Source organism: Lepidochelys kempii, chromosome 6 (genome assembly GCF_965140265.1).
Source record: "Lepidochelys kempii isolate rLepKem1 chromosome 6, rLepKem1.hap2, whole genome shotgun sequence".
NCBI lineage: Eukaryota > Metazoa > Chordata > Testudines > Cheloniidae > Lepidochelys > Lepidochelys kempii.
In genome coordinates this window covers 43,036,953-43,059,889 of record NC_133261.1, presented here as the reverse complement: position 1 = coordinate 43,059,889, position 22,937 = coordinate 43,036,953, and the positions used below count along the sequence as shown (strand labels likewise).

General features: G+C 38.2%; 2 protein-coding genes across 10 annotated transcripts in view; one reads left to right on the top strand and one right to left on the bottom strand.

The window, feature by feature from the left end:
* The window catches only part of DCDC1 (doublecortin domain containing 1), a 420,020-nt gene that overhangs the window by 346,235 nt on the left and 50,848 nt on the right, over positions 1–22,937 (bottom strand). For all 7 annotated transcript variants that reach the window (XM_073347762.1, XM_073347765.1, XM_073347767.1 and 4 more), the window contains exons 3-5: positions 21,407–21,685; positions 19,656–19,812; positions 18,960–19,122 (exon numbers count right to left, since the gene is read on the bottom strand). In XM_073347762.1, coding sequence (XP_073203863.1) covers positions 18,960–19,122; positions 19,656–19,812; positions 21,407–21,685 — 599 coding nt within the window. The remainder of the gene's footprint in view (positions 1–18,959; positions 19,123–19,655; positions 19,813–21,406; positions 21,686–22,937) is intronic.
* DNAJC24 (DnaJ heat shock protein family (Hsp40) member C24) overlaps positions 19,085–22,937 on the top strand; it is a 170,091-nt gene continuing 166,238 nt past the window's right edge. For all 3 annotated transcript variants that reach the window (XM_073347781.1, XM_073347780.1, XM_073347776.1), the window contains exon 1: positions 19,085–19,139. In XM_073347781.1, coding sequence (XP_073203882.1) covers positions 19,127–19,139 — 13 coding nt within the window. In that variant the 5' untranslated portion in view covers positions 19,085–19,126. The remainder of the gene's footprint in view (positions 19,140–22,937) is intronic.

The window sequence follows — 22,937 nt, the reverse complement described above, 5'->3', positions numbered from 1 at the left end:
TATCATGACCTTCAAATGGAAGGTCCTCAGTTGTTGTCTCCTTCAGTATTTCTGAAGATTTTAGCCAAGAAGCCCCTATGTATAGTGATGAAGGTGGCCACTGAGCATGCTGCAATATTGGAGGCACCTAACACAGCCTGTAGCAAAGTATGAGCTACCAAATGTCCCTCAGGTACAACAAACTTTAGTTCCTCCTTATGTTCTTGAGGGAGTTTCACAATAAACTATGATACCTTGTCCCAATTAAGGTAATTATATTTGGACAGGAGCACCTAGTAATTTGCAATATGCCTCTCCAAACATGATGATGAGTAATTTTTCCTTCCAAATAAACCTAATATTTTCTGGATCCTTATCTCTTGGCATCATTTTCAAGGGATTCCACTATCTGGACATTTCATGCACTCCAATTGCTATTAGAGAACCAAGAACTAGTTGGGTGTAAAAATATTCAAACACATTTGAAGGGACGTAATAATACCTATCTGCCTTTTTTACAGGTAAGTGCCACACATGCTAGAGTATGCCATAAATATTCTGCCAGTTCCAATATCCCCTTGTTAATTGGCATGTAAAGCCTTCCATGCATGTAGGAGTGAAAAATGTCCAGTAGCTTGTGTGATTTTTCCTGCACTACCTCCACAGAGATTTCTAAAGTGTCTGCCATGCTACACAAAAGTTTCTGAAATGTTTTTAAATTGTCTGGCTGAGTGGAAGTGGAGGTAACTACTGCCTTAGCTAGTGATGAAGAGGAGATCACGGCTGGAATCAAATTCTCTTCCTACCCCACACTCTATAGCCCAAACTCTGTAATCTGTAGCAAAAGGTACAGAAGAAAAGGTATCAACACACTGTCAGTTGATCTGGGCCTACCAGGTAAGCTCCTTTTTTCCCAAGGTCAGGGGTCTGAGGCCACAAATTTTCAGAGTATGTCTTTCCATAGGCGCTGACTCCGTGGGTGCTCCGGGGCTGGAGCACCCACAGGGAAAAAATGGTGGGTGCTGAGTATCCACTGGCAGCCCCCCATCAGAACTTCCCCCTCCCGCAGCGTCTCCTGCCCGCCAACGGGCCCCGTGGATCAGCACCTTTTCCTCCCTCCCCACACCTTACGTCTGCTCTGAATAGCTGTTTTGCGGTGTAGAGGAGGCTGGTGGGAGGAGTGAGGATGTGGCATTCTCAGTGGAGGGGCGGAACTGGGTGGGAAGAGGCAGGGTGAGGGTGGAGCGGGGGCAGGAAGAGGCATGGTGGGGGTGGGGCCTTGGGGGAAGGGGTGGAGTCGGGCGTGGGGCCTGGGGCAGAGCCGGGGGTCAAGCACCCCCCGGCACTTTTGAAAGTCAGCGCCTATGTGTCTTTCAATGTTTTATTGAAGCAGTCGACAAGCCTGTCAGACTGAAGGTGATAGATGGACATCTTTAAGGCCTTGATTATTAAGAAGTCACACAATTCCCTCCTTAATTTTTATGTAAAGTTTTCTCCCTGGTCAGACAGTATCTCTTTTGGTATCCCTACCCATGTAAAAATTTTCATCAATTCAGTGGTGATATTAGCACAGTGGTTGAATGAAGGGGGAGGGCCTCTGGGTATCACATGGTGTAATCCATTATCACCAGGATGTCTAGTACCCAGCTGCACACTTTTCCAAGGGTCTAACCAGGTCCAACCCTGGAAGGGTATACTGACCATCGGGTGGGGGGGAATGACTAAAAGAGACCTTTTGGGTCCAGTCCATTGGCATTTGGGGCATGATGTGCTGTAGTCCTTGATCTGCTGTGCACCTCCAGCCAGTAAAATCTGAGGGTTACCCTTCTCAGCAGGGATGGCCAACCTGTGGCTCCAGTGCCGCATGCGGCTTTGCAAAAGATAATATGTGGCTCCTGCTAGGAGCCGACTCTAGGGAAAAAATGATAGGGCACCTACTGGCAGCCCTATCAGCCTCCGCTCCATCCCCTTGCGCCTGCCAGCGGCCCCCTCAACCAGTGCCTCCTCCTCCCTCCCTTAGCACCTCCCATCTGCCACGATCAGCTGTTTCGCGGCATTGAGGAGGCTCTGGGAGAATGAGGAGGCAGCAAGGACATGGTGCACAGCCTCACCCCTTCCTCCCCCAGCACCACCTCCTCCTCCCTCCTGGTGCCTCCTGCCCACCACGATCAGTCTTCCAACAGGAGTGGGAGAATAAGTACTTTTTCGTTGAACATAATGGTAAGGCCATGTGTCTTCTTTGCCAGATGTGTATCTCTCAGTTCAAATCTTCAAACTTGCAGCATCATTTTGCTTCTAGCCATGCATATATGGATTAAGAATTCCCACAAGGTTCTGAACTCCACACTTTACAACTGAAAACTTTGAAAAGCAAACAGATATAGAAGCCCAGTTCTTCACCAGATTTGCCAACTGATCAGAGACTGTAAAGTTAGCCTGCTATTAAGTGGCCTGGCACATAGCCCATGTGAAAAAGCCCTACTCTGAAGGAGAGCTTATAAAACCGTGCCTCACTGATGTGGTTTCAATCCTGTCATAAGAGAAATAGAATCTACAGAAAAAAATTTTCTGGCCTGCAGCTTTCACACCACACAATAGGATGCAGAATCTCTGACCTGAACAGTGACATCGAATCACAACTGCATTCGCAATGTCAGCAGTGTATTTGAGTATCACTTTGGATGAATCATGCAATATACAGGATAAATCTTATTATTGGTATTTGTCTGCACGTGTCTGATGACTGTGTTGTAAGGGAAGAACTCCTCAATATCTTGTCACTAAAGGACAGAACTCATGGATGAGATTTAAAGGAGGCATTGATGTTGGTAGTTGTGAAAAGCCACTTGCCTTTACAGAAGCTCACTGCCACTGCAACGGATGGGGCTCTGTCCATGTGGGGGTCTGCAAATGAATTAGTAGAGCTTTGTAATTCTGACAGGAGCTTTCCCGAATATTGGACATTTCACTGTATTATTCATTGGGAGCAACTGATATCTAAAAATCTCAAATTTGATCACGTCATGAAACCTGTCTTGCACGTTGTGAAATTCATTCTCTCAAATGCACTCAATCACAGACAATTTCAAAATGAAATTGAAGAACTGGATGAAGACGACGCCCCTGCTGATTTGACATTTCATTGCACAGTTCGATGGCTCTCGAGGTAAAGTTATTTCCCGTTTTTTCGAGCTCCTGGAACCAGTAAAATTGTTTATGGAGGAGAAGAACAGAATACACCCCGAGTTTACAGATCCTGGATGGATTCTAGACTTGGCATTTCTTGCAGACATGCTGCTGCATTTGGATAAACTAAACATGGACTTACAAGGAAAATTCCGGTTGCTGTCTGACCTAGTGCAAGGAGTATTTGTGTACATGAACAAACTGCAGTTGTTTCACAGACAAATGCTTGAGGGAGACCTTACACACTTTCTCTCAATGTCACAACTTCAAGCCAGATCAAAAGAAGATGAGCAGAACCCCTAAAACAGCACAACTAGGTATGCGAGCATGATTAAAGATCTTAAGGACAGTTTTGAGGAAAGATTCCAAGATTTGCAGCAGAAAAGAGCTCAAATCAAATTTCTGATTGACCCTTTTAGTGCTGAAGCTGATTGTCTGAAGCCCCCTTTAGTCACTGAAGCAACATCTCAGATGGAAATAATAGGACTTTTGGAAGATGACAGATTGAAATCTGTTCAGAAGACAGAGGGGATCCTTACTTTCTGGAAATCTGTACCAAAGGATAAATACCCCAACATCAGAGGTGCAGCCCTACAATTAATCTCAATGTTTGCCTCGTCCTATCTTTGAGAGTCTGTTTTCTTGACACTCAAACATGTGAAATCCAAGCACTGATCTGTTCTGACAGACAACCACTAAAGAGAACTGCTGCATGTGAGCACAACTGAACACAAACCAAACTTCAAGGGAATTGTTGAAAGCAAAGATTGCCAGAAGTCCACTAAGTAAAAGATTAAGTTGTTATTATCGTTAATTATACATTATAAATATACATTATCAACTTATATAATGATTATGTGTGCGCATACATACATACACACACACACCCCTATACATATATGTATATAATCATTACATATTACTGTGGCTCTTTGGCAATGTACGTTGGTAAATTCTGGCTCCTTCTCAGGCTCAGGTTGGCCACCCCTTCTTTTCAGGGTCTTCGCTCGCCCTAAGTGTCCTCCAGGAGGTACTACATGTGTTAGCTGTAAGACTCTCTGGCAGAATTTGTTTGGAACTAAAAGTTATACTTGTGCTTTCCTGGTTTGGGAATCTTTTTGCCACCCAGTATAGCTTCTCTTCCCTGAGTTCAAAGCAGGGCCACAGCTTCATCAATTGAAGGTCTACCACTCTCCATTTATACTGGCGAGTTACTCATATGCCCTGCTCAGTGTCGGGTCATCTCTTTGTTTGCTTATAAAATCTACATCTGCCATTAGTAGGTCCAAATCAGGAGAAGGTAAGGTGTTCTATTTCCCCTGTTGTGAGGGGAGCTACAGTTCCTTTTGGGAGATCCCTTCATCAGGATCCTCTGTCTCTCTAACCCCTGCTAACTTTTTGTGTGTTTTTGTAGTTCGAGGGCTCCTCCTTGAGGGCCATTCCTTTTCAGAGGTTCATCACTCCATGATTTTACGATCTCTCCAAAAAATTCTCAATCCCAACCCAAAATCACCAGGTAGGCCCACACGGGGGCCACTCCTGTCCATACTTTTTCTGTCCGGCTTCCTATGGTGAACTGTACTTCCCTCATGGGATAAGGGTGTACATCACTATGCATGCACTGGACACAGATGATTTCCCTTGGGTTATCTCCAACTCGTGTTAGTTGTTCTCAGATCAGCTTTTGGCTGCACCTGAGTCTATTAGGGCTGGAACTTCTACCCCATTGATCCACACAGGGACTAATATCTTGGCCAGGCCTCTTTTTCTAGCCCTGGTGTCTACCACCCATGCCTCCCCATAGGAGCAATCCATGAAGGGGCAGTCACAGCAGAAATGACCTTGTTGCTTGTACAAAAAGCAAGTCCCAACTAAGAGGTTTTTTCCACCCCTTGACTGTTCTGGGGGAGGTGTGGCACTCATGGTGGGTCTTCCTTTGGGATCAGTCCCTCCTCCAACTCTTTCCTCCCCTTGGAACAGTCTTCCAGAGCTTTGTTATAGCTGTGGGCCATCCGGGAGGTCGAACCTGGCATTCAGCGGCCCGGTGGTCATCTCCCACAATGGCCCCAAAGGTCTTTAGTCATTGGCCCCCTGGGATGTACATCTTCGATCTTGGGTGTCCTCATTTTTAGGGTTGTAGTCACTAAGTAATTTTCTGCTAGCCTGGTTGCCTCAGCCAACATCTGAGGCTGATGTCACAACACCCATTCTTGCCCTCCAGCTGGGAGCCTCTGCGTAAACTGTTCCAGCACCACTTCTTTGGCCACCTGTTTCCCTGTCCATTTGCTGGGCTGGAGATACCACCAGCAGTGTTCTTAAGACTCTGGACATTGCTCATGGTCGGGCTCCCTGTGGAAATACTTCCAAATGGAAGTGCTATCAGTGGGTTTCCAACATGATACTGAAGGTTTCTAAGATGGCTGCCTTGAGTTTATCATAGTCCTGGGCTTCCGTGGTGTCAAGGTTCCAGTATGCAGCTTAAGCAGGTTTGGTAAGACATGGTGCTAGCAAAACAGCCCAGCGTTCAGCTGGCAATCAAGCTGCTGTAGCGACCCGGAAAGCTTTGGGGTCATTTCCCAGCCCTACTTTCATGAGTCTTCCTGGGAGGTTTGTAATCATTGTGAGCCTTGGGGCCACCACGTTCATGCATGTTCCTTGGGGTTGTAAAATGGCTGCAACATATTGAACCAGGTGATATTGCTCTTCCTGCGGTTGCTCTGCCAACTCCCAGAGGGGCTGTTGTTGCTGCTGCTGTTGTTAGGCAGCTATTTGTTGAACACCTGCTTCTGCTGCTGCAGTTGTTGGGCCGCCTGTTTTTATTGGCTGTCCATCAGCCATTTCAAAGATTTGTTGAGGTCAATTTTTTCTCTCTTTTTTTCTTTTTTCTTCTCAAGGTCTTACAGGAGACCCAAGGCATATTCCCATGTTCTCCACTAAGTTGTGATGATTGGCACTTGATGGAAGCACTACCTAATGGTTAGACAGTCAGTTCCTCAGTGCAGAGTGGTGTTGGTAGGGGAGTTTGGGTCCTTCCACTCCACCGGGCTTCAGCCCAAGGCCCTGTGAGGGTTACTAAAGACCAGGCACCCAAGAACACCTTGCAGCTGCCCTCCCTAGCCCACTTCCTACCTCCCATTCTATAGACCAAGCTTTGAAGTCTGCAGTAGAAGTTACAGAAGAAAAGGTATCAACTGCACATTCAGTGGAAGAAGTTTTGGTGTCTTCAAAGAGAAAGCCCAGGAACTTCGTGTTCAGCTGCAGCTCTCCAAGATAAAATATTTAAGATGTGCTTCTCTCATTTCTTTGTCCTCTTGCAGAAGGAGCAACAAATTGAGCCTCTAGCAGGGATTTGCCCATTCTCCAAGGCAAAAAAGGCACCTTGAGTGCCCTTCATTAAGAAGAACAGCTACATCACAGGAAGGGCACGTTTTGAACCGTGATTACTTTCTTTCCACCATAGAGGCTAAATTCTGGTACTGGGGAAGTCCCTAACACTACTATAAAAATAATGAATAGATCTGAAGTGTGAAAGTACTTGATAATGTTTCTCCAACTGTATTGATACAGTGTACTCTTTTGTGCCTCCCCTACTGTTTCTCTCTCTTAGTTTTCTTCTTTCACTTACTTTTGTGGAATTAAGTAAGCAGATTACACCTACAATAATTCTACTCTGAAAAATAACTTTTTAAAAACTACTAAAAAGAGGATATAGATTTTTCTATGCTCATTTACATTTATGAAAATTATTAGAATTTTTTTCAAAGCTACAATATTGTAGCTGAGAAATACATTGAAAATATATTTGTTATTATGACTTTGCAAAGTAGTTATGGCTTATGATATTAAATATGAAACAGCAAATCAAGTCTGTGCAGCTTGAGATCTGAATGCACTGGTGGGTAAGAAAACATAATGTTGTGTTCAATAACATCTGTCCAAAATACAATTGCCTATGTGCTTAGTAAATACATTATGCCCAGGTCACATTCCTGTGTTCAACTAAGTTTATAGTCACTCCCTTTTCTTTAAATACTTGTGTTCTTTGTTTCTGCATGTTCTGAAGTGTCATCATTTATTGCCATAGGCGCAATGGCTATATTTAACTAATAATGACAGTGGTTGTCATTAGATTTTAAACTCAATAACACTAGTCTGACATATTATTTGAGGTATGTCTTAATTTCAAATTTGATTAAAATTACAAACATCCCATCTTTTATGCCAATCAAAATATTGTCACCTCTTCTCTTGAACTTATCTATGAACTCTTCATGTAAATAAGTCCTGACATTTGTACCTGTTTAAAGTGAAGAGTCTTAGGTTGTAAAAATATTTGTATATACTTCTCTTGGAACCACAACACAAAATAGATCAGAGACTCATCAGTAGTCACAATATTTCACCTAATATGAACTTTGAGGCTTGAACCTACTTTACAAAAGTTATGACTTTTTTCCTAAAAAAAGTAAAACAAGAAATGTTTTAATTATTTTACTTTTATTGGGAAAAGATCACGTCTAGTGTTTCCTTAGTGAAATAAAAACAACATCACTCTAGTTTGTAAATTAAAACAGGAAATCACTATTTTAAAAAATGTTGCATACATTATAAATTATTGTAGCTATATAGGGACAGTTCAAAAACACTGAAAATAGCATCAGGATAGAGAACAATGGACACCAGAAACTAGAGAATTGATACAAGTAAAGTTCAGAAGATATAACTTATCACTTGGTAATGTTATTGAGTATAAATTCTGCCCACATTTACACCCATGTAAATGCTCCAAAGAGCTGAATAGCTGTAAATGCCCACTAGCTGGTGTGAGCTCTTGCAAGGACTCAGCTACAATGGACAGTCTTATGAGATATCTATATCTATAGATATATATGGGCTAGAGGAAGGGTTGGGAGTGAAGAATGCCTCATTCAGTAGCTGCTCCTTCAGGCATGGAGCAAGCCTCGCTAGTACTGGTGATGGCAGTATTATACACATTGTGGAAGTATGTTGGTGTTCCGGTGTGTCAGTAATTTAATTGTCACAACTTATGGAGGAATTTTAGGGCAGATTTCAGGTTAACAATGGTCAATTTGGCACCTTTGTTGTGAACTATTCAGGTATTGGTTGTGGGCAATGGCATGGTGTACGAGGGATGCAAGCCTCAGTGTTTTGCACAGCTTGAAGACCATCTCATTTACATCATGCAAGGAAAGGGGCTGGGACTCTGGCTATCCAGACAAAATTCCTTAGGTGATGGTAAGGGGAAGGGTGTGGATAAGGCCCTCCTACATCTTCTGGTTTCTGATACATATTAGGTCATCTTGAAATCCATATTGGTATGGTCCTGAGGAGTAGTAGTTGGGAAGCTGTAACCCCCAGTTAAATTAATGGTTAATTTAAATAAAGTTGCACTCTCCACATTTAACAAATACTACTTGTCCCACTACTTCCATGGCGAGATCAATGAAGGCATAATTTAGCCCATTGTTTGTCACATATTATCTTTCAACATATAGGTTAGTATTATTATTAATAGTTATATTACTGTACTATCAAGAGGCCTCAGGGATCTCCATGTGCTAGGTGCCATACAAATACATAAAAAGATATGGTCCCTGCCCCAAACAGTTTACAATCTAAAGCCTCTATCCTGCACTTGTACTCATGTGGGTAGACTCCTGAACCTGGACAGTCCCATTAAAGTTTGTAGATTGTTTTATTTTAACACTACACAGAGGAGAAAAAATGGTTAATTTGATTAAAATGAACTTTATGTTGTTAATGAATGTAGTTCATATTTTTCACTATTTAGAATATATTTATATCATACCAGGATTGTACTTCTATTTATATGATAAGGTGTCCTCTCACTTATAGTTTGCCCCAGTCAGACTGATTAAAGATCACTTGTAGTTCTAGTGTATGAAACACAGCTGTTCTGGAAACACAGTAATAATATTTACCCTTAAGGCATTACATAAATATGCAACACAGTAAGCATTATCATTCCATAAAGTCAAAATCCATAAACTAAGGAATGGTGGCTATACATACAAAAGATTTATAAATCATCTCTGATTAGCAGCATATTAGAAAGACTATTTAGTTTTAATCTTGTTGATAATATATAATTCCATTTATGTAATTACTGCTATATTAAGTAGACGTTTTTCCAATTAAAATGTTATGCTATTGAAAAAATAGGTATTTTCCTTAGTAACTTCTTCCACCTGGAATATGGGCCCTATTTGGTGGTATAAATGTTTAAAATTTAAAATTATATATTTTAAAATTATATATAAATATATATATATTAGGCCTTATTTAAAATTTATTTAAATATATATATATTAATTAGGCCTTATTTAAAATTTCTAGTTCAGTTGCTTTCTCCTAGCTATGAATCTTGCCAGATGCTCAGAGGAAGTTAAAAATCCATGGTGCTTCAGCCAATCTGCTAGGGGGGAAAATTTCTTTCCAGACCTGCAAAAGGCCATCCAACTAACCCATGACAGATTGCCCAGGCCACCGTGCTTTTTTTACCTTCCTCTAAAAGGGTTCATGGGATGGGACAAGAAGCCATCTCCTGGGAAGGGAAGAGTAGTTAAAAACCAAAGACATATATTCTGTGTGATTGTAATGACATCAATGGGAGTCCACAAACCTGGAAGGACTTGTCTGCCATCACTTGGGATAGGAGTTGTTGCAGGAGTAATATGTATGTTTTGACCTATGGTTCCAAAATTAGGGGTAGGGCTTGGGAAATGAGGAATATACAGTCAGAAAAAGCATAACACATGAAGGATAGGACCTTACTTCCGTATTCAGGCATAAGGCACCCTCATGAGAGAATCCAGCTGTCTATATGAGATTATGACTAAGTGAGGGATTGAAGTTTAGTCCTGGGTGCCATACATCCAGGCACTGGGGGGTGCCGTCAAGGAAGAGACCATAAGAAATGAGGGCTGCAGAAAACTAAGGGGTTAATCTGAATTGAAATTTTATGTAGTTAAAGAATACAATAAAACTTCTGCCATGAGCCTTTAAAATAAAATTAAATCTGAGGTTTAATGGCATCTCTCTCAGTGGCAACACCAAGGAGGTTTTCTGGCAAACAGAACTTCAGTATATGAACAGCCTAATTCCTAAGTAAAGTGAAAAATAAGGTGTCCAATTCTACTTTGAAATAAGACAATTCAGGACTGAACATTTGTAACCTACAATATCTCCATGCTGTACTTTCCAAGATCTTCATACTGATATCAGGATTCAAGTGAGCTGAAGGGAAAGTGCTAAACAGATACATATTATCTACAAATGCAAAAGTAATATATGTGTATTTAAAAATCAACTATTAATTACATTAAAATCTATAATAAAATGTGTAACTCCAAGTTCATTAAGCTGATGCATTTTTTGAAAAATAAAATATGACAGAGCATTTACATTTCAATGTGCTTATGAGAAAAAGTGTTATACTGTTATTTGGAATGCAGCTTGGAATTGAAACATTTCTAAATCAGTCAATAATTAAATAGTAAGAATCCATCATTTTCACTGACATTTACTCCTACCAGAAAAGATGCCCTATTTTAAATGTGCTCACACATATGCTTGTCAATCAGGTTCTGTCACAGCAAATTATTTTGTTTTGTACATCACATGGTATTTAGAAGAAAATTTCTCTCTCCACATTTAAATATAGATTTGAAGCATAGTATCAAGAACTCTTTTTGGAGATTAGATTTTTCTGTAACTGCTTCTTTACAATGTAATATATAAAAGGTGGAAAATCTAATTCATAATGCTCAGTTTCACTTCTAGTATACAGACCTGATGACTCAAGTATTACTGAACATTATAGCTCTAAATGCAATATAGCACAGTGGGTTAGACAGAGTTGTAGAAATGAGAATGATAGTGTACTAATCATTTTAATGTCTAAAGCACACCTGTTTTAATAGAGGGGATTCAGTTTAGGATAATTAGAAATAAAGTACCAAAACGCTGAACAGTTTATAAAAAAACAATTGCTGTATGGACAAAGAAAAATAATAAGGGTTCCCTAGCCTGTCACTAAATGTAATAAATTAGTAACCAGTAGTCAAATATTCCAGCGTCATATATTTAAAATGTTTCCCATTTCCATTTTAACTCACCCACCTTGTCTCTCTAATATCCTGGGATTAACACAGTTACAACAATACTGCAATCCCATTTCCAGAGAGATCTATAAACTTTTATCAAAAACTCTTTAAGGTAATTTCCATTTTAATTTGAGACATAGAAGAGTCAAACACTGAAATAAAAATTAACATTTCTGCTTATCTGCTTTTTTTCAAAAAATAATTAATATTTAGAGTTTTATTGTGCCAAGAATTGACATAAGTGTGCCTGCCAGCCATTTTAAAGATACCCATCTATACATTTCGGACCAGTGGACAAGGCACTGGACTGTGAGTCACAAGACTGAGTTCTATTCCCTGTTGTGTGACCTGGGAAAAGTTAATCTGCATATCTGGGTATTAGTTTCCCTTTCTGTAAAATTAAGATAACAAATACTTAACCTCTTTTAAAAAGTGATTTAGGTCGATGAATAAGTTCTATGTAAGTATGTATGAACTACTGTGATGGGGGAACCCAATTTCATCTTCGCAGTCCCTCAAAATTATTGATACATAGTCAGCACAAACTCATGAAATGACAAACATTGTCTCAAATTATTTGCCTGAAATAAAAAAAATTAGAAAATGGTGATTTTTATCTCTGACTTTAGGCGGTCGAGTTAGAATCATTAAAATGAAAGTCTTCCTGAGATTCCTATTCCTAATATCCATCCCTAATGTTCCTTACAAGATATTTTCAATCTCTGGAGACATATCTGCAGATTTATTTAAGGAGAGGGAAAAAAGAAAAATTAAATATGAATTTTCATTTGATAACAATGGACTGGCAATTTCAAATTTCATCAAACAATATCAGGCAGCCTATCCAAGGCCCTGACCCAGCTGACCACTTACACACATGCTTAATTTTAAGTATATGAGTAATCTCATGGAAATCCATTAAATTATTTTTGTTTTTAAAGTATGTGTTTAACTGCTTTGCTTGATAGGGCCTCCAGATCTAACTGATTGGATTTTAGACATCCCAAATACAGTATGATTATGCAAAGAGCAGTCATCCTTCCCTACTATTCCAGCAGTCTTTATAAACCCTTCAAAGGCCAAATCTTTCACACAGATTAATACATGAGTTAAACATGGACATTGTTTATCTGGAAACAATTAAGAAACTAGATGCCCAATCTTACAATTTACAATATGCAGGCTGACCTTTGCAGCCATATATAGCACCCCTGAACGTCAGTGGGATTCTACACTGGTACAGGGGACCTCTTATGCATTGTAAATGGCAATATTGAGGCCTGAGGCTAAAATTTTAAAACCTGGGTGCCTTAAATTAGGTAGTGAAATAAAAGTGGCCAGATTTGCAGTAGTGCTGAGCACCCACAATCCCATTGAAATGATTGGGAGCTCTGGGGACTCAGAAATTTCACATATGGATTTGGTAGCCTAACTTTAGTCACTCAGGCTTCAGATTAGGCTTCCATACAGGGCCATACTTACCCATACGCAAACTATGCAGCTGCTTAGGGCACCAGGAATTTTGGCCCTGCTTCGGCTCTTCCTGCCCCACCCCTTCCCTGCCACAGCCCCGCCTCTTCCCACCCCTGCTCTGCCCCAGCCCTGCCCCCACTTCCCTGAGCTCTGCAGCAGGGCTGTGCCTGCACTCACTGGCGGCACGAAGTGCAGCGACCTGGCCCCAGCCACGCCACCGGTGAGTGCTGGGGGGTGGTTTCCCTCTGCCCCCCAAGACAGCCCACCCCCATGGAGGACTGGGGCCATCCCCCTTGCTCCCTCCCCCGGAGAGGCCTCCCCCCCCCAGCGGGGGGGGCTGCGTAGGTCCCCAGAATAGCTAGGGACGGCCCTGGCTCCATAACCTCCATCTCCCAGATAATACATATCTTAGATCTATTTATCTAAGTTCCCACATGGTGCCCATCACTATAATACCTGAGCGCCCCCTGCACTTAAGAAGCGTGGATGTAATATGTGTCTCTTTCTCTGACAAACCGTGTACACAACTGCTTCCTCACTCTGGGCTATAGGTCTATTGTGGAGAGAATGCCACTGGAAACTTAGCATACATTCCTTTTGCATCCCAGTAATTACAGTAGGTTCAACTATGAACTGCCTATTACACCTGTGCAAGGGAATGTGCAGAGGAAACAGCAGTCTCCACTGGACTGATGCTACTTCTCCTGTGTAAGAGGGAAGCAAGTGTAGGGCTAGGGATGAAAGAGTGATGATGATGATGGTCAGTGATGTGTTGTAAAAAAATTTATACTTCCTAAATAAATAGCTATTAAAATTACATAGTTCTGTCTTGCAGTTTAAATGAGACTGAAGCATGCTCTTGAATTGTTCTATAACCTTGGTCTTTAGCAGGATTTCAGCACTATTTGGGAACATGATTAATACACTCTCTAATCTTATCTACCCTGCAAAACCAAACAATATTTTAACTCTTGAAGGCTACAGGGTTATAACTGGATGCCCCAGCCAAGGCTGATTCAAACACATTAAGGGATCCTGAAGACTCATGAAATGTATACCCGGAAAAGTTGCCTCCCTCTTTTGGGATACTATCACCTGGAGGAGGAAAACCTGGTGAAAGTCCCTCTCCACAATCCACTGTGGCACTTTCAGCCAAGGGGATGAGGGAGGCTGGAGAAAGTCCCCTATTAAGGCTACAATTCTTACAGGATAACTGCTGAAGTCCTCCCAGCTGGCACCTCATCACTCATAGATAGAGAAAGCTTCCTGCTGTTACACCACCACCTGCAGAGGGAAAGCCTGAAGAAATACTCCCCAAACCTTTGCTGGGACACCATCCTAATTTGGTTTGGAAAGCCTAGAGAAAGTTCTCTACTGGGGTCCCCTGACTCCGTTCTCAAACTCCCATCCCTCATGTGTCACAGGGCAACAGAGTGTTCATATGTCAGCACATGCTTGATGAAGCTTCTAGCATGGAGCTGAAGAACTCATTTGTCCTTTGAGTGTGCAGAATGAGGAGACTATTCTGAGCATGCTCAGAATGTCAGTCAGTCACTTCCTGTGAGGGACCCCTCAAGCTAAGGCCCTGTTGATATAGGTTCTATAATTTGTTAGAATCTGTTCTTCCGCATTAAGATTGTTTCTACAGTGTATATAGGACCTTAGAAATCACATAACACTGCATTGAGATCACCTGTAAAGCCTGGCTGCTACTGTTAAGTAGGATGAAAGTGGTGTCTTCTTGGGAAAGGTTGTCAAGCAGTGTTTCATTGATATCTTATGTGCACTGTATGATGAGCTACTCTTATGCCTGCAGCAGTAACTTAGGCCCTAACCCAGCAAACACAGAAGCACTTGCTTAACTTTATTACTATGAATAGCTTCATACTCATAGTAGTAAAGTTAAGCACATGCATGTTTGCAGCCTAAGGGCAGGCCTATACTACTGTTTAAGTCAATCTAATTTATGTCACTCAGGGGTGTGAAAAGACATCCCCCTGAGTGATGCAACTTACAGTGACCTAAGTTCTGTCCACGCTGGCACTATGTCAATAGGATACACTATCCCACCGACATAGCTTCCACCTCTAGTGGAGGTGGAGTAATTATGCCAACGGGAGAGAGCTCTCCCGTCGCACCGATGTAGCACTTCTAGTGTAGACTTGCCCTAAGGCTGAAACTGATCACCTAAATAAAATCCCTGTACTTCCACCATGGGTAACTATGAGCCCCAAGCAAAGGAGATAGCCAACACAGCCAAGCAATACAAATTATTGAATAGGAGAGGAATCTTGGAAGAGAATATATTACAATGACGTATAGTATACACCAAAACATACACAAACTTTTCTGAAGAAAAGATAATCAAGTGATTGTGCCTTGCGCATCACAGTCACTTGATTTAAATCAATAGAAAGAATCTGGAGTCAATTAAAGAAAGCAGCACATTGTGGACATCTGGAAGGAGCTGTCATTCATTTGCAGAGACTTCGGGGTATAATAAAAGCTTTCAGCAGAAACAAAAAGCAGTGAACAGAATGACTGAAAAGAATTCACAATTTCTTTAAGAAACAAATTCTTAAAATGTGTGGCAAATAGGTGCTCAGTTATACATCTGCTTTAGAATTCCAGTTAAACTCCTAATTAAATAAGTTCAGTGCTTTTCAGTATATGTAAATTACAACAAGAAAACACCCTGGTACAGAGCATTAAATCTTAAGCCCTCATCCTATAAAGACTTATGCTTATGCCTAACTCTGTACCCTGTGAATAGTTCCAAAGCTGTCTTTGTATGACTGAGAGGAAGAGATGGTGTCTACCTTCGTATTTGTTAAACACCTCTAAAAATTGGGCCTCATTACTGACTGGAGCCTTTAACATAAATATTAAATAAAAATAAAATACAGCAATTTTTTTTATTCTTCATTTTTAGCTGAGGGTCTAAATTGTATTGTGCAAGTGAACGTATATCTGAATCTTTATTCACTTTCCTTTATAATCAATTTAAGTATTATTCCCCAATCACTATGATAGGAAGTTAAAAGGCTGAACAAATCCAAAGAAATAGTGGACAAAATTCAAGGCTGATGTGAACAGGCCCAAATGCATGGATGTCAGTGGGAGTTCTATTCTTTTCAGGTAATTTATACTATATGAATCACAGTGATATCTAAGATGTACCACTTAAAGTTATGCCAGAGCGTATGCTTGACCCAGTATCTGAAATACAGATTTCAAATGAAGGCATCAATGCTGCAAGCACTTATGTGTGTAAGTAACTTTACACATATAAGTAGTTTCATTGATTACAATAAGATTGTGCAAAAGTATAAATATTTGCAGGATTAGGCTCTAAGAATACATCATTGGGCTTCTATTCCTGTGCAGAAAGAATTTACTGCTCATGTATGTTCTTGTTGTCTATGTGTTAGCAACTCAAGTCTTGTGATAAGCAACATTATGCAGTCAAGCCAATTTTTTCCCCGACCTTTTAGATGGTGCTTTTTGACAAGCTTCTGGGGCTAGGGGAAGAGCACCCTACAGAACATATTAATTTCCTCCCACATACTGTAGCTATTTGTACTTTTATAAGATACTTTTGACATGCATTCTACACATATAATAAAAGCATAAACAAAGATGATTATGGAATATATAAAATTTTAAAGGCAAATTTTAACCGGAATTCTGGTGACCCAGTACAGGGAATGCTTTTGAATTATTTATTTTAGTTTGGCAATATTATTAAACTTGTAACCCAGACTGTAAAAAGGCCTATTTGATGCTATTGGTGGAGTTTCTATTTATATTGGTGACTTTTTCCTGTTATATTTACCCTCATGCAGCCCTTGTAATGGACACACAATATGTTACTCTGTGCCCAAGCTCACCTACTCTTTCTTTTCTCAAAAGACAAGACACATCTGCCACCTGCTCTAGTCTGTGTCCCAGCAACAACTGTCGAGCAGTAAAAAGATTGATTATCAGTCAAAAACCATTGCACAACACCAGATTTTGGTAGGTTAAGCTTGCTGATCCAGCAAGGGATGGTATGAAATTTTCAGTAATGTGTGCCAACATTTTGGTGCTAAAAGAACAGCAGTGCATGTCACAGTGAAACACTGCCAAAGATATGCAGACAAAGCATAGAAGTGTTTTTTTTTAATTTGGCTTGAGAGAGAGAGAGAATTGCTTAATGAATTTGAAAATCCACTCTTAACAAGTCATGTGCATGGAAAAACTATAATAAAAGTATCAATACCCTGAAGATTTTATAATAAACTATAGCAACAGCTGTATAAAAATATTACAATAATATTAGCTTCATTTCAGTATCTCCTATGATATGAGACAATAGTATTTATTTAATATTATTGTTTAATGAAACAGTAAAACCCTTCTTATTAAATCTTAAAGTGTATTGGTGTGACTATGCTACATACTTGATAGAAAAAATATTAAGATTTGTCTCTCTCTTATTGTATGCATGGACTGTTAATTAAATAAATTGTAGTCAATGGATTGTAATCATATTCAGGGTGATTTTCATATTATCTGTAACACCATATCAAGTGCATAATTGATGATGTAGGAGATAGGAATATCTTATCATAAATATAATTTGTGAAGTTTTTATGGAAGCAAGAGGTGAATGTATTTATGTGATACAGCTCAGTTGGCGGACTAAAATCTAAATACTTTAATCACTCATGAATAGCTCCATGGAAATAAAAATAAAAGACATATTTATACAACTTAAGTCATAGAGTAACTACTAGTCAATATTTGTATGTATTCATTGACATTTCTATAATACTCATCACTGTAGTATCTATTTATATAAGAGAATTACCACTTCTAGGTTAAACTAACATTATACTAAAGCAACAACTTTCTGTAAAAATTACAAGCTACTGTTGTCCTGAAATTTTTCACTTAGCAGTAAAAATATTTGTGCTAGAAACTGCTCTTTCAAGGTAACAAAAGTAATTTTCAAAGATACTGGAAAAAATAAACCATCGGTGCTTTAAAAAAGAGAGAAAGAAAATATAAGTACATAAGAAAAGGCTAAAAATGCTCAGAGCAAAGAAATATAAAACATACACATTAGTTAAATGCTTTTATAAAATGTATTTATTTATCCATTGTTAAATGCACTGCATTGCACTTTTAGGCACCACAAGTTTATGCCAGCTGTAAAAACTTTTTTTTTTAAGTATTTTTATAATCCAAAAAAAAAAAAGCATTTAATTTTTGTCTCTTGTTGGAATGGTACACTGGTTACACAGGTTGATCCTTAACAAACATAAAATTTCCCAATCAGTCATCTGGCTTTTTGTAATAATTTAGCTAGCTAATTTTTATTCTAACTAACATTGTTAGCTTATCATAACTGCCATCTGTTTTGATGATTTAATAGAAAGTATTTCGTAGGAGTGTTGTGACTTTGATACAGAACACTATTTAAGTTAATTTTGTAAAACGTCATTAGAATTCATTGTAAAAATCCCAGAATGTACTCCATCATCTTAAAATATGAATGAAAACAATATTTACATCCAAATTTCAAAAGTAAATGAGTCAGAAACAGCATTGTGTGTGTGTGTGTGTGTGTACAAATATCATTTGATGATTGTACTGAAAAAGGGATGAAATGGAGTGGGGAAGCTTTAATGTTTGTAATGAACAATTTTAAAATAACAAAACATTCACATCTGAGGGTACATGTGAGGGTAAATATTCCACCTTGTTGTATAAACAGCCCAATAATTATTTTAATGATTTTTCGTAAAGGTCAAATGACTAAATTAATAAATGCAATCTGAAATGCTGAACTATTTTCTTCCTAGTGTAATAAACCTAATGAATTGTGTCTGTTGGGTGTCACTGAAACTAAAGAGTAAATTCAATAATCTCTGATATAATTTATTATATTTTCACCATTTAACCTCCTGCAGGCTCCCTAATGTCTATTCAGATCTATATTAAATTAAGCACCAATGCTAATGAAGGGCAATAAACATGGCTGTCAGTAGATTTTTCTTTCATTAAGCACATTATCCTCTTACTGAGCTCTAAATGAGTAAACATTAGTTTTGTTAAACCATGCAAAAAGACAGGGTGAAAAACATTTTTAATTGCACCCCTTAAGCCATATACTCTTTGTTTTTTTACCTTTAATTTTTTTGAATGGATCTAAAAAGGGCTCTCCAGTTGAAATATAAATGTCGGCATCATGGGGTATGTCTTTAGGTTCTAGTGCTTCAGTGCCGTCTGCCAAGAACACTCGTCGTGCAGCCATGTTCAGATTCAGTTTTTCAGTGCACTCCTCCAGCAGCTAAATGAAGGCAAGAGGTAAGGAATACGGATTACAACAGAAAAATATATTCACAACATGACCAACATTTAGTGAAAGAATCAGGACTAAAAATTAGAAATTCATGCTTAAATGATTTACCAACCATAGTAACTGCACTATACGTAACTTAGGTTTTTTGTAATCATTGCTGGCAGTAAACTGATAACAGGATGATGAAAACACAGTAGATAACATAACATTACAAAGAATTTTCAAAAATTATTATTGTTTCTTTTTAGTCTCACACAATATTGTAATTTGTTATGAATGAACTCAACATTTTACACTCTGTAGCTCCTATTTACTTGAACAGTGTTTATATGGTAGTATGCGTTAATTATTCACAAATTTTATGTGTATCATATATGTATATTATACACATCCTGGAAAGGAATAATTTTAATATTAGCTCATTTTAAAATAAAAGGCAACTTCTTTCTTTACCTCATGGTATAAAGTACAAACTATAAATACAGTGAATGCATGTAAGAAAACTTTGTATTAGTATTTACCAGTTTAATGGATGGTACAGCAATTTTAGCAAAGATACTTCTTGTGCCATTCTTGTAAGCTGTTGCTTTGATTACCCCTGGCTGGCATTTAATAACTTGGGGCACTTCAGATTCTTTCTGGGCCAGCTGGAGTCTTGACGAAGAGAACTGTGTACATCTGTTGCAAATAAAACCAATTTAGCTTGACCAGAGAAAAAGTTAATTTGTATTTTGTTTAAAGCATCTATTTCTAAGGTCTTTTTATATACAATTATGTAAAATGAATATTTTTAATATAATCCCTTGATGACTCCTCACATTATAGATATTTAAATCATAATACTTGAGTTTTTAATATACTATGTAAGGAAATTGGAGTCCTTTAAATAAAATAGATTTAGATTGATATCCTTCTATCACATATTTAGTTTATTTTTGATATTTATTATATTTTATTTGTAATATACCACATTCAGAGAGGACCTTTATAACTCAAGTATGAAGTTGTTATGCAGCATCTTCAAAGCCCTTTTTATTATGGCTTTAATAACAAAAAAGATCTCTTCAATCTTTAAAAATGAGTCTCCAATACCATCAGCATTTGATTAAATTTTGTAAATTAGAAAATTGGTGCTAGAAAAATCAACAATATTTTTATTATTATTTATTTCAGTGCATAATTCAATTTCTTTATAATTCAATATAACTTAATGATTTGCTCTTAGTTCAAAAATTAAGAGCTAATGCTGTAGCCCTCACTCAGGCAAAATTCCCATAGAATTTGACAGCAATTCTAACTGTAGACTGTATAACGGGGCCTTCTGTCAATGTTTCTGTTCTTCAGAATGCAAAATATATTCAATGCCATTAGCTAATAAAATGTAATGCACTAACATCCAATAAAGAAAAAATACTCTCAATACTATTTTTAAAAGAGTAATTCCACAAAAAAATAATCTATAGTGCTATTGCACTGTAAGGCTTTTCTTAGAAAACAAAGAATTTCTATTGCATAGCTATAGGAAAGCTGCATGTTTTAACAAGAACATTTGTAATCTAAGGCCACAATCCTGCACTGAGCTCTGTGTAAGGGCACAGGTACAACGATAAAGAACTCAGAGCAGGTTTGAGGCCTAAGCATGTGATTCAACTCCACTAAATGGAAATCTTTCAAACAATTTTAATGGGCACTAGATTGAACCTTTACACAATCGGTACTTTTATGCACATAACCATAAAGTAGAGCTATTTGACAATTTCCAAGTTTCTTGCTCTGTAATGAAAGTAATAGTTAAAGGACTTTTTGTTCTATAAGATTTTTAATCCCTTATTTATACTAGTGGGCAGTTCTTAACACAAGTAGTCTCATTAAAGTCAAGAAGTCATTGTGTGAGAAACTGCTAACCCATGTGAGTAAGGAATTTAGAGTCTGACTCTTAGTGAGGTATTACTGCAATTTATTATTAAACTGCTTTTTGTGTGAAATTATAAAAATATACCCAGAGGGCTAATGGATGCAATTTATGTTGTGTATATATATATATATATATGCTGCATATATAAATGTATTATGTGCATGTGCACGCACACACACGACACTAGAAATAAATAAATCTTAAAGAATGCAATACGTCTTAAAAATGAATAAAATTAGCAATGTCTTTTATTTGTATGTTTTGGAGTATCAATTGAATCATCATTATTATTTCTGTTGAAAGGAGAAACAGCATCAACAGTCACAGTTAAAAGCAACATAGAACAGCTTTGATTACCTTAGCTGACCTGCTGGAGCACTGACGGGTCTGTTTTTCTTGGATGGCGATATAAGGCAGAAATTGTTTGTACTGTTTGATTTGTAGCTGCCTAGGTCTGATATTCTATCACTGCTCTGAACTGATTTTGTTTGATGTGTGGAACAATCTTGAAGTCCTGACCTTCTTGATACCACTGCCGATTGCAGATGAATGTTAGGGCCAAACACAGGCGGTCTAGAGTTTTGCTTTCCATCAGTATTTTTAATTGCCGTTTTTGCATAGGGGGAAATACATTTTCTGAAAGAAAAATATAGAGGAAAACATAAAATTATATCCTCTTATGCTGGCCTTTTGCTTAGTTTAAGTAATTATTGAATCTGCGGGGACTTGGGAAAACCTGATAAGTGACAAGCATGGGTGAACTTATTTAATGTCAATGTACACTTGAAAATTGGAAGAAAAAGAAACCAAATCATTAAGGCACCAAGAAATTGCCATAATAATTAGCAGATTTTGAAAACAGTCCAAGACAAAATCTCAAGGAGGAAAATAAGATTTTCAATTTACTTTAAAACTATTTTTAAGCTTACAAAAGTCTTTTGTTTTATTCAACTTAGATATAATAAAACAAAATAACAGGCCATTGAAAAAGTAAACTGAGATTCCATTAAATGTAGCCTGAGATTTTCAAAGGGAGCTAGGCAGAAATTCAGCAGGAATTAGGCACCTCAATCCCTATAGCTCTTTTGTAAATCCCAGCTGTAGTTTCAGTAAAAATTAGGTTTTACAAAATCTGATAGAAATATTCCCTGCAATTACAAAAAAAAAAACCCAAAACCCTCAACAGACACATCAACCTTTTGTAAAATGAATACACTTTTCTCTCCGTGTGTGATTCAAATATTGCAAAATTGTGGCAGTGAATGAGTACCTGAATGTGAAATTGACTAGAAACAAAAGCAAAACTTGCAAATTTACTTTCATTGTTTATTTTTCCATTTCTCTAAGTATAGGCAAACAATATAACAAGTAAAATGTAAATAATGTTTTAAGTGTTGCTTGAACAATCTAAGATGTTACTAATCGAAAGTAAAGACATTTCCAAATGATTTTTAACCTGTTCGTGTTCCCTTAAAATAGTTTTGTGTGTGTTTTGATTTTCGTTTTGTTTTTGTATTAAGAAATCTGTCCTTTCTTCCACTACTAAACTCTAACCCTGAAAACCCAGATTCAAATTCTCGTTCAAGTCATTAGTGAAAATGTGTTTGAATAGTTTTATATTAGTCCTCACTTGTGCATGTCATAAAACCATTGCCGAATTAACTCAATTAAGCTCTGCTTAAGAGAGATCCAGAATTAGAGTAGCAGGAACTGCTGAAGGTCAAGATTGAGGAAAACTGAAAGAGCTATATCTGGGGCAGGTTGCAGAACCTACCTGATTTATGCCTGAGTCAGACCACTGCTAGTCTTGCTTCACTTAAAATATGCAATAAATTCACTTATAACATTAAAAAATTAACAATCATAAGGCAAAAAATTTTTTTTTAAA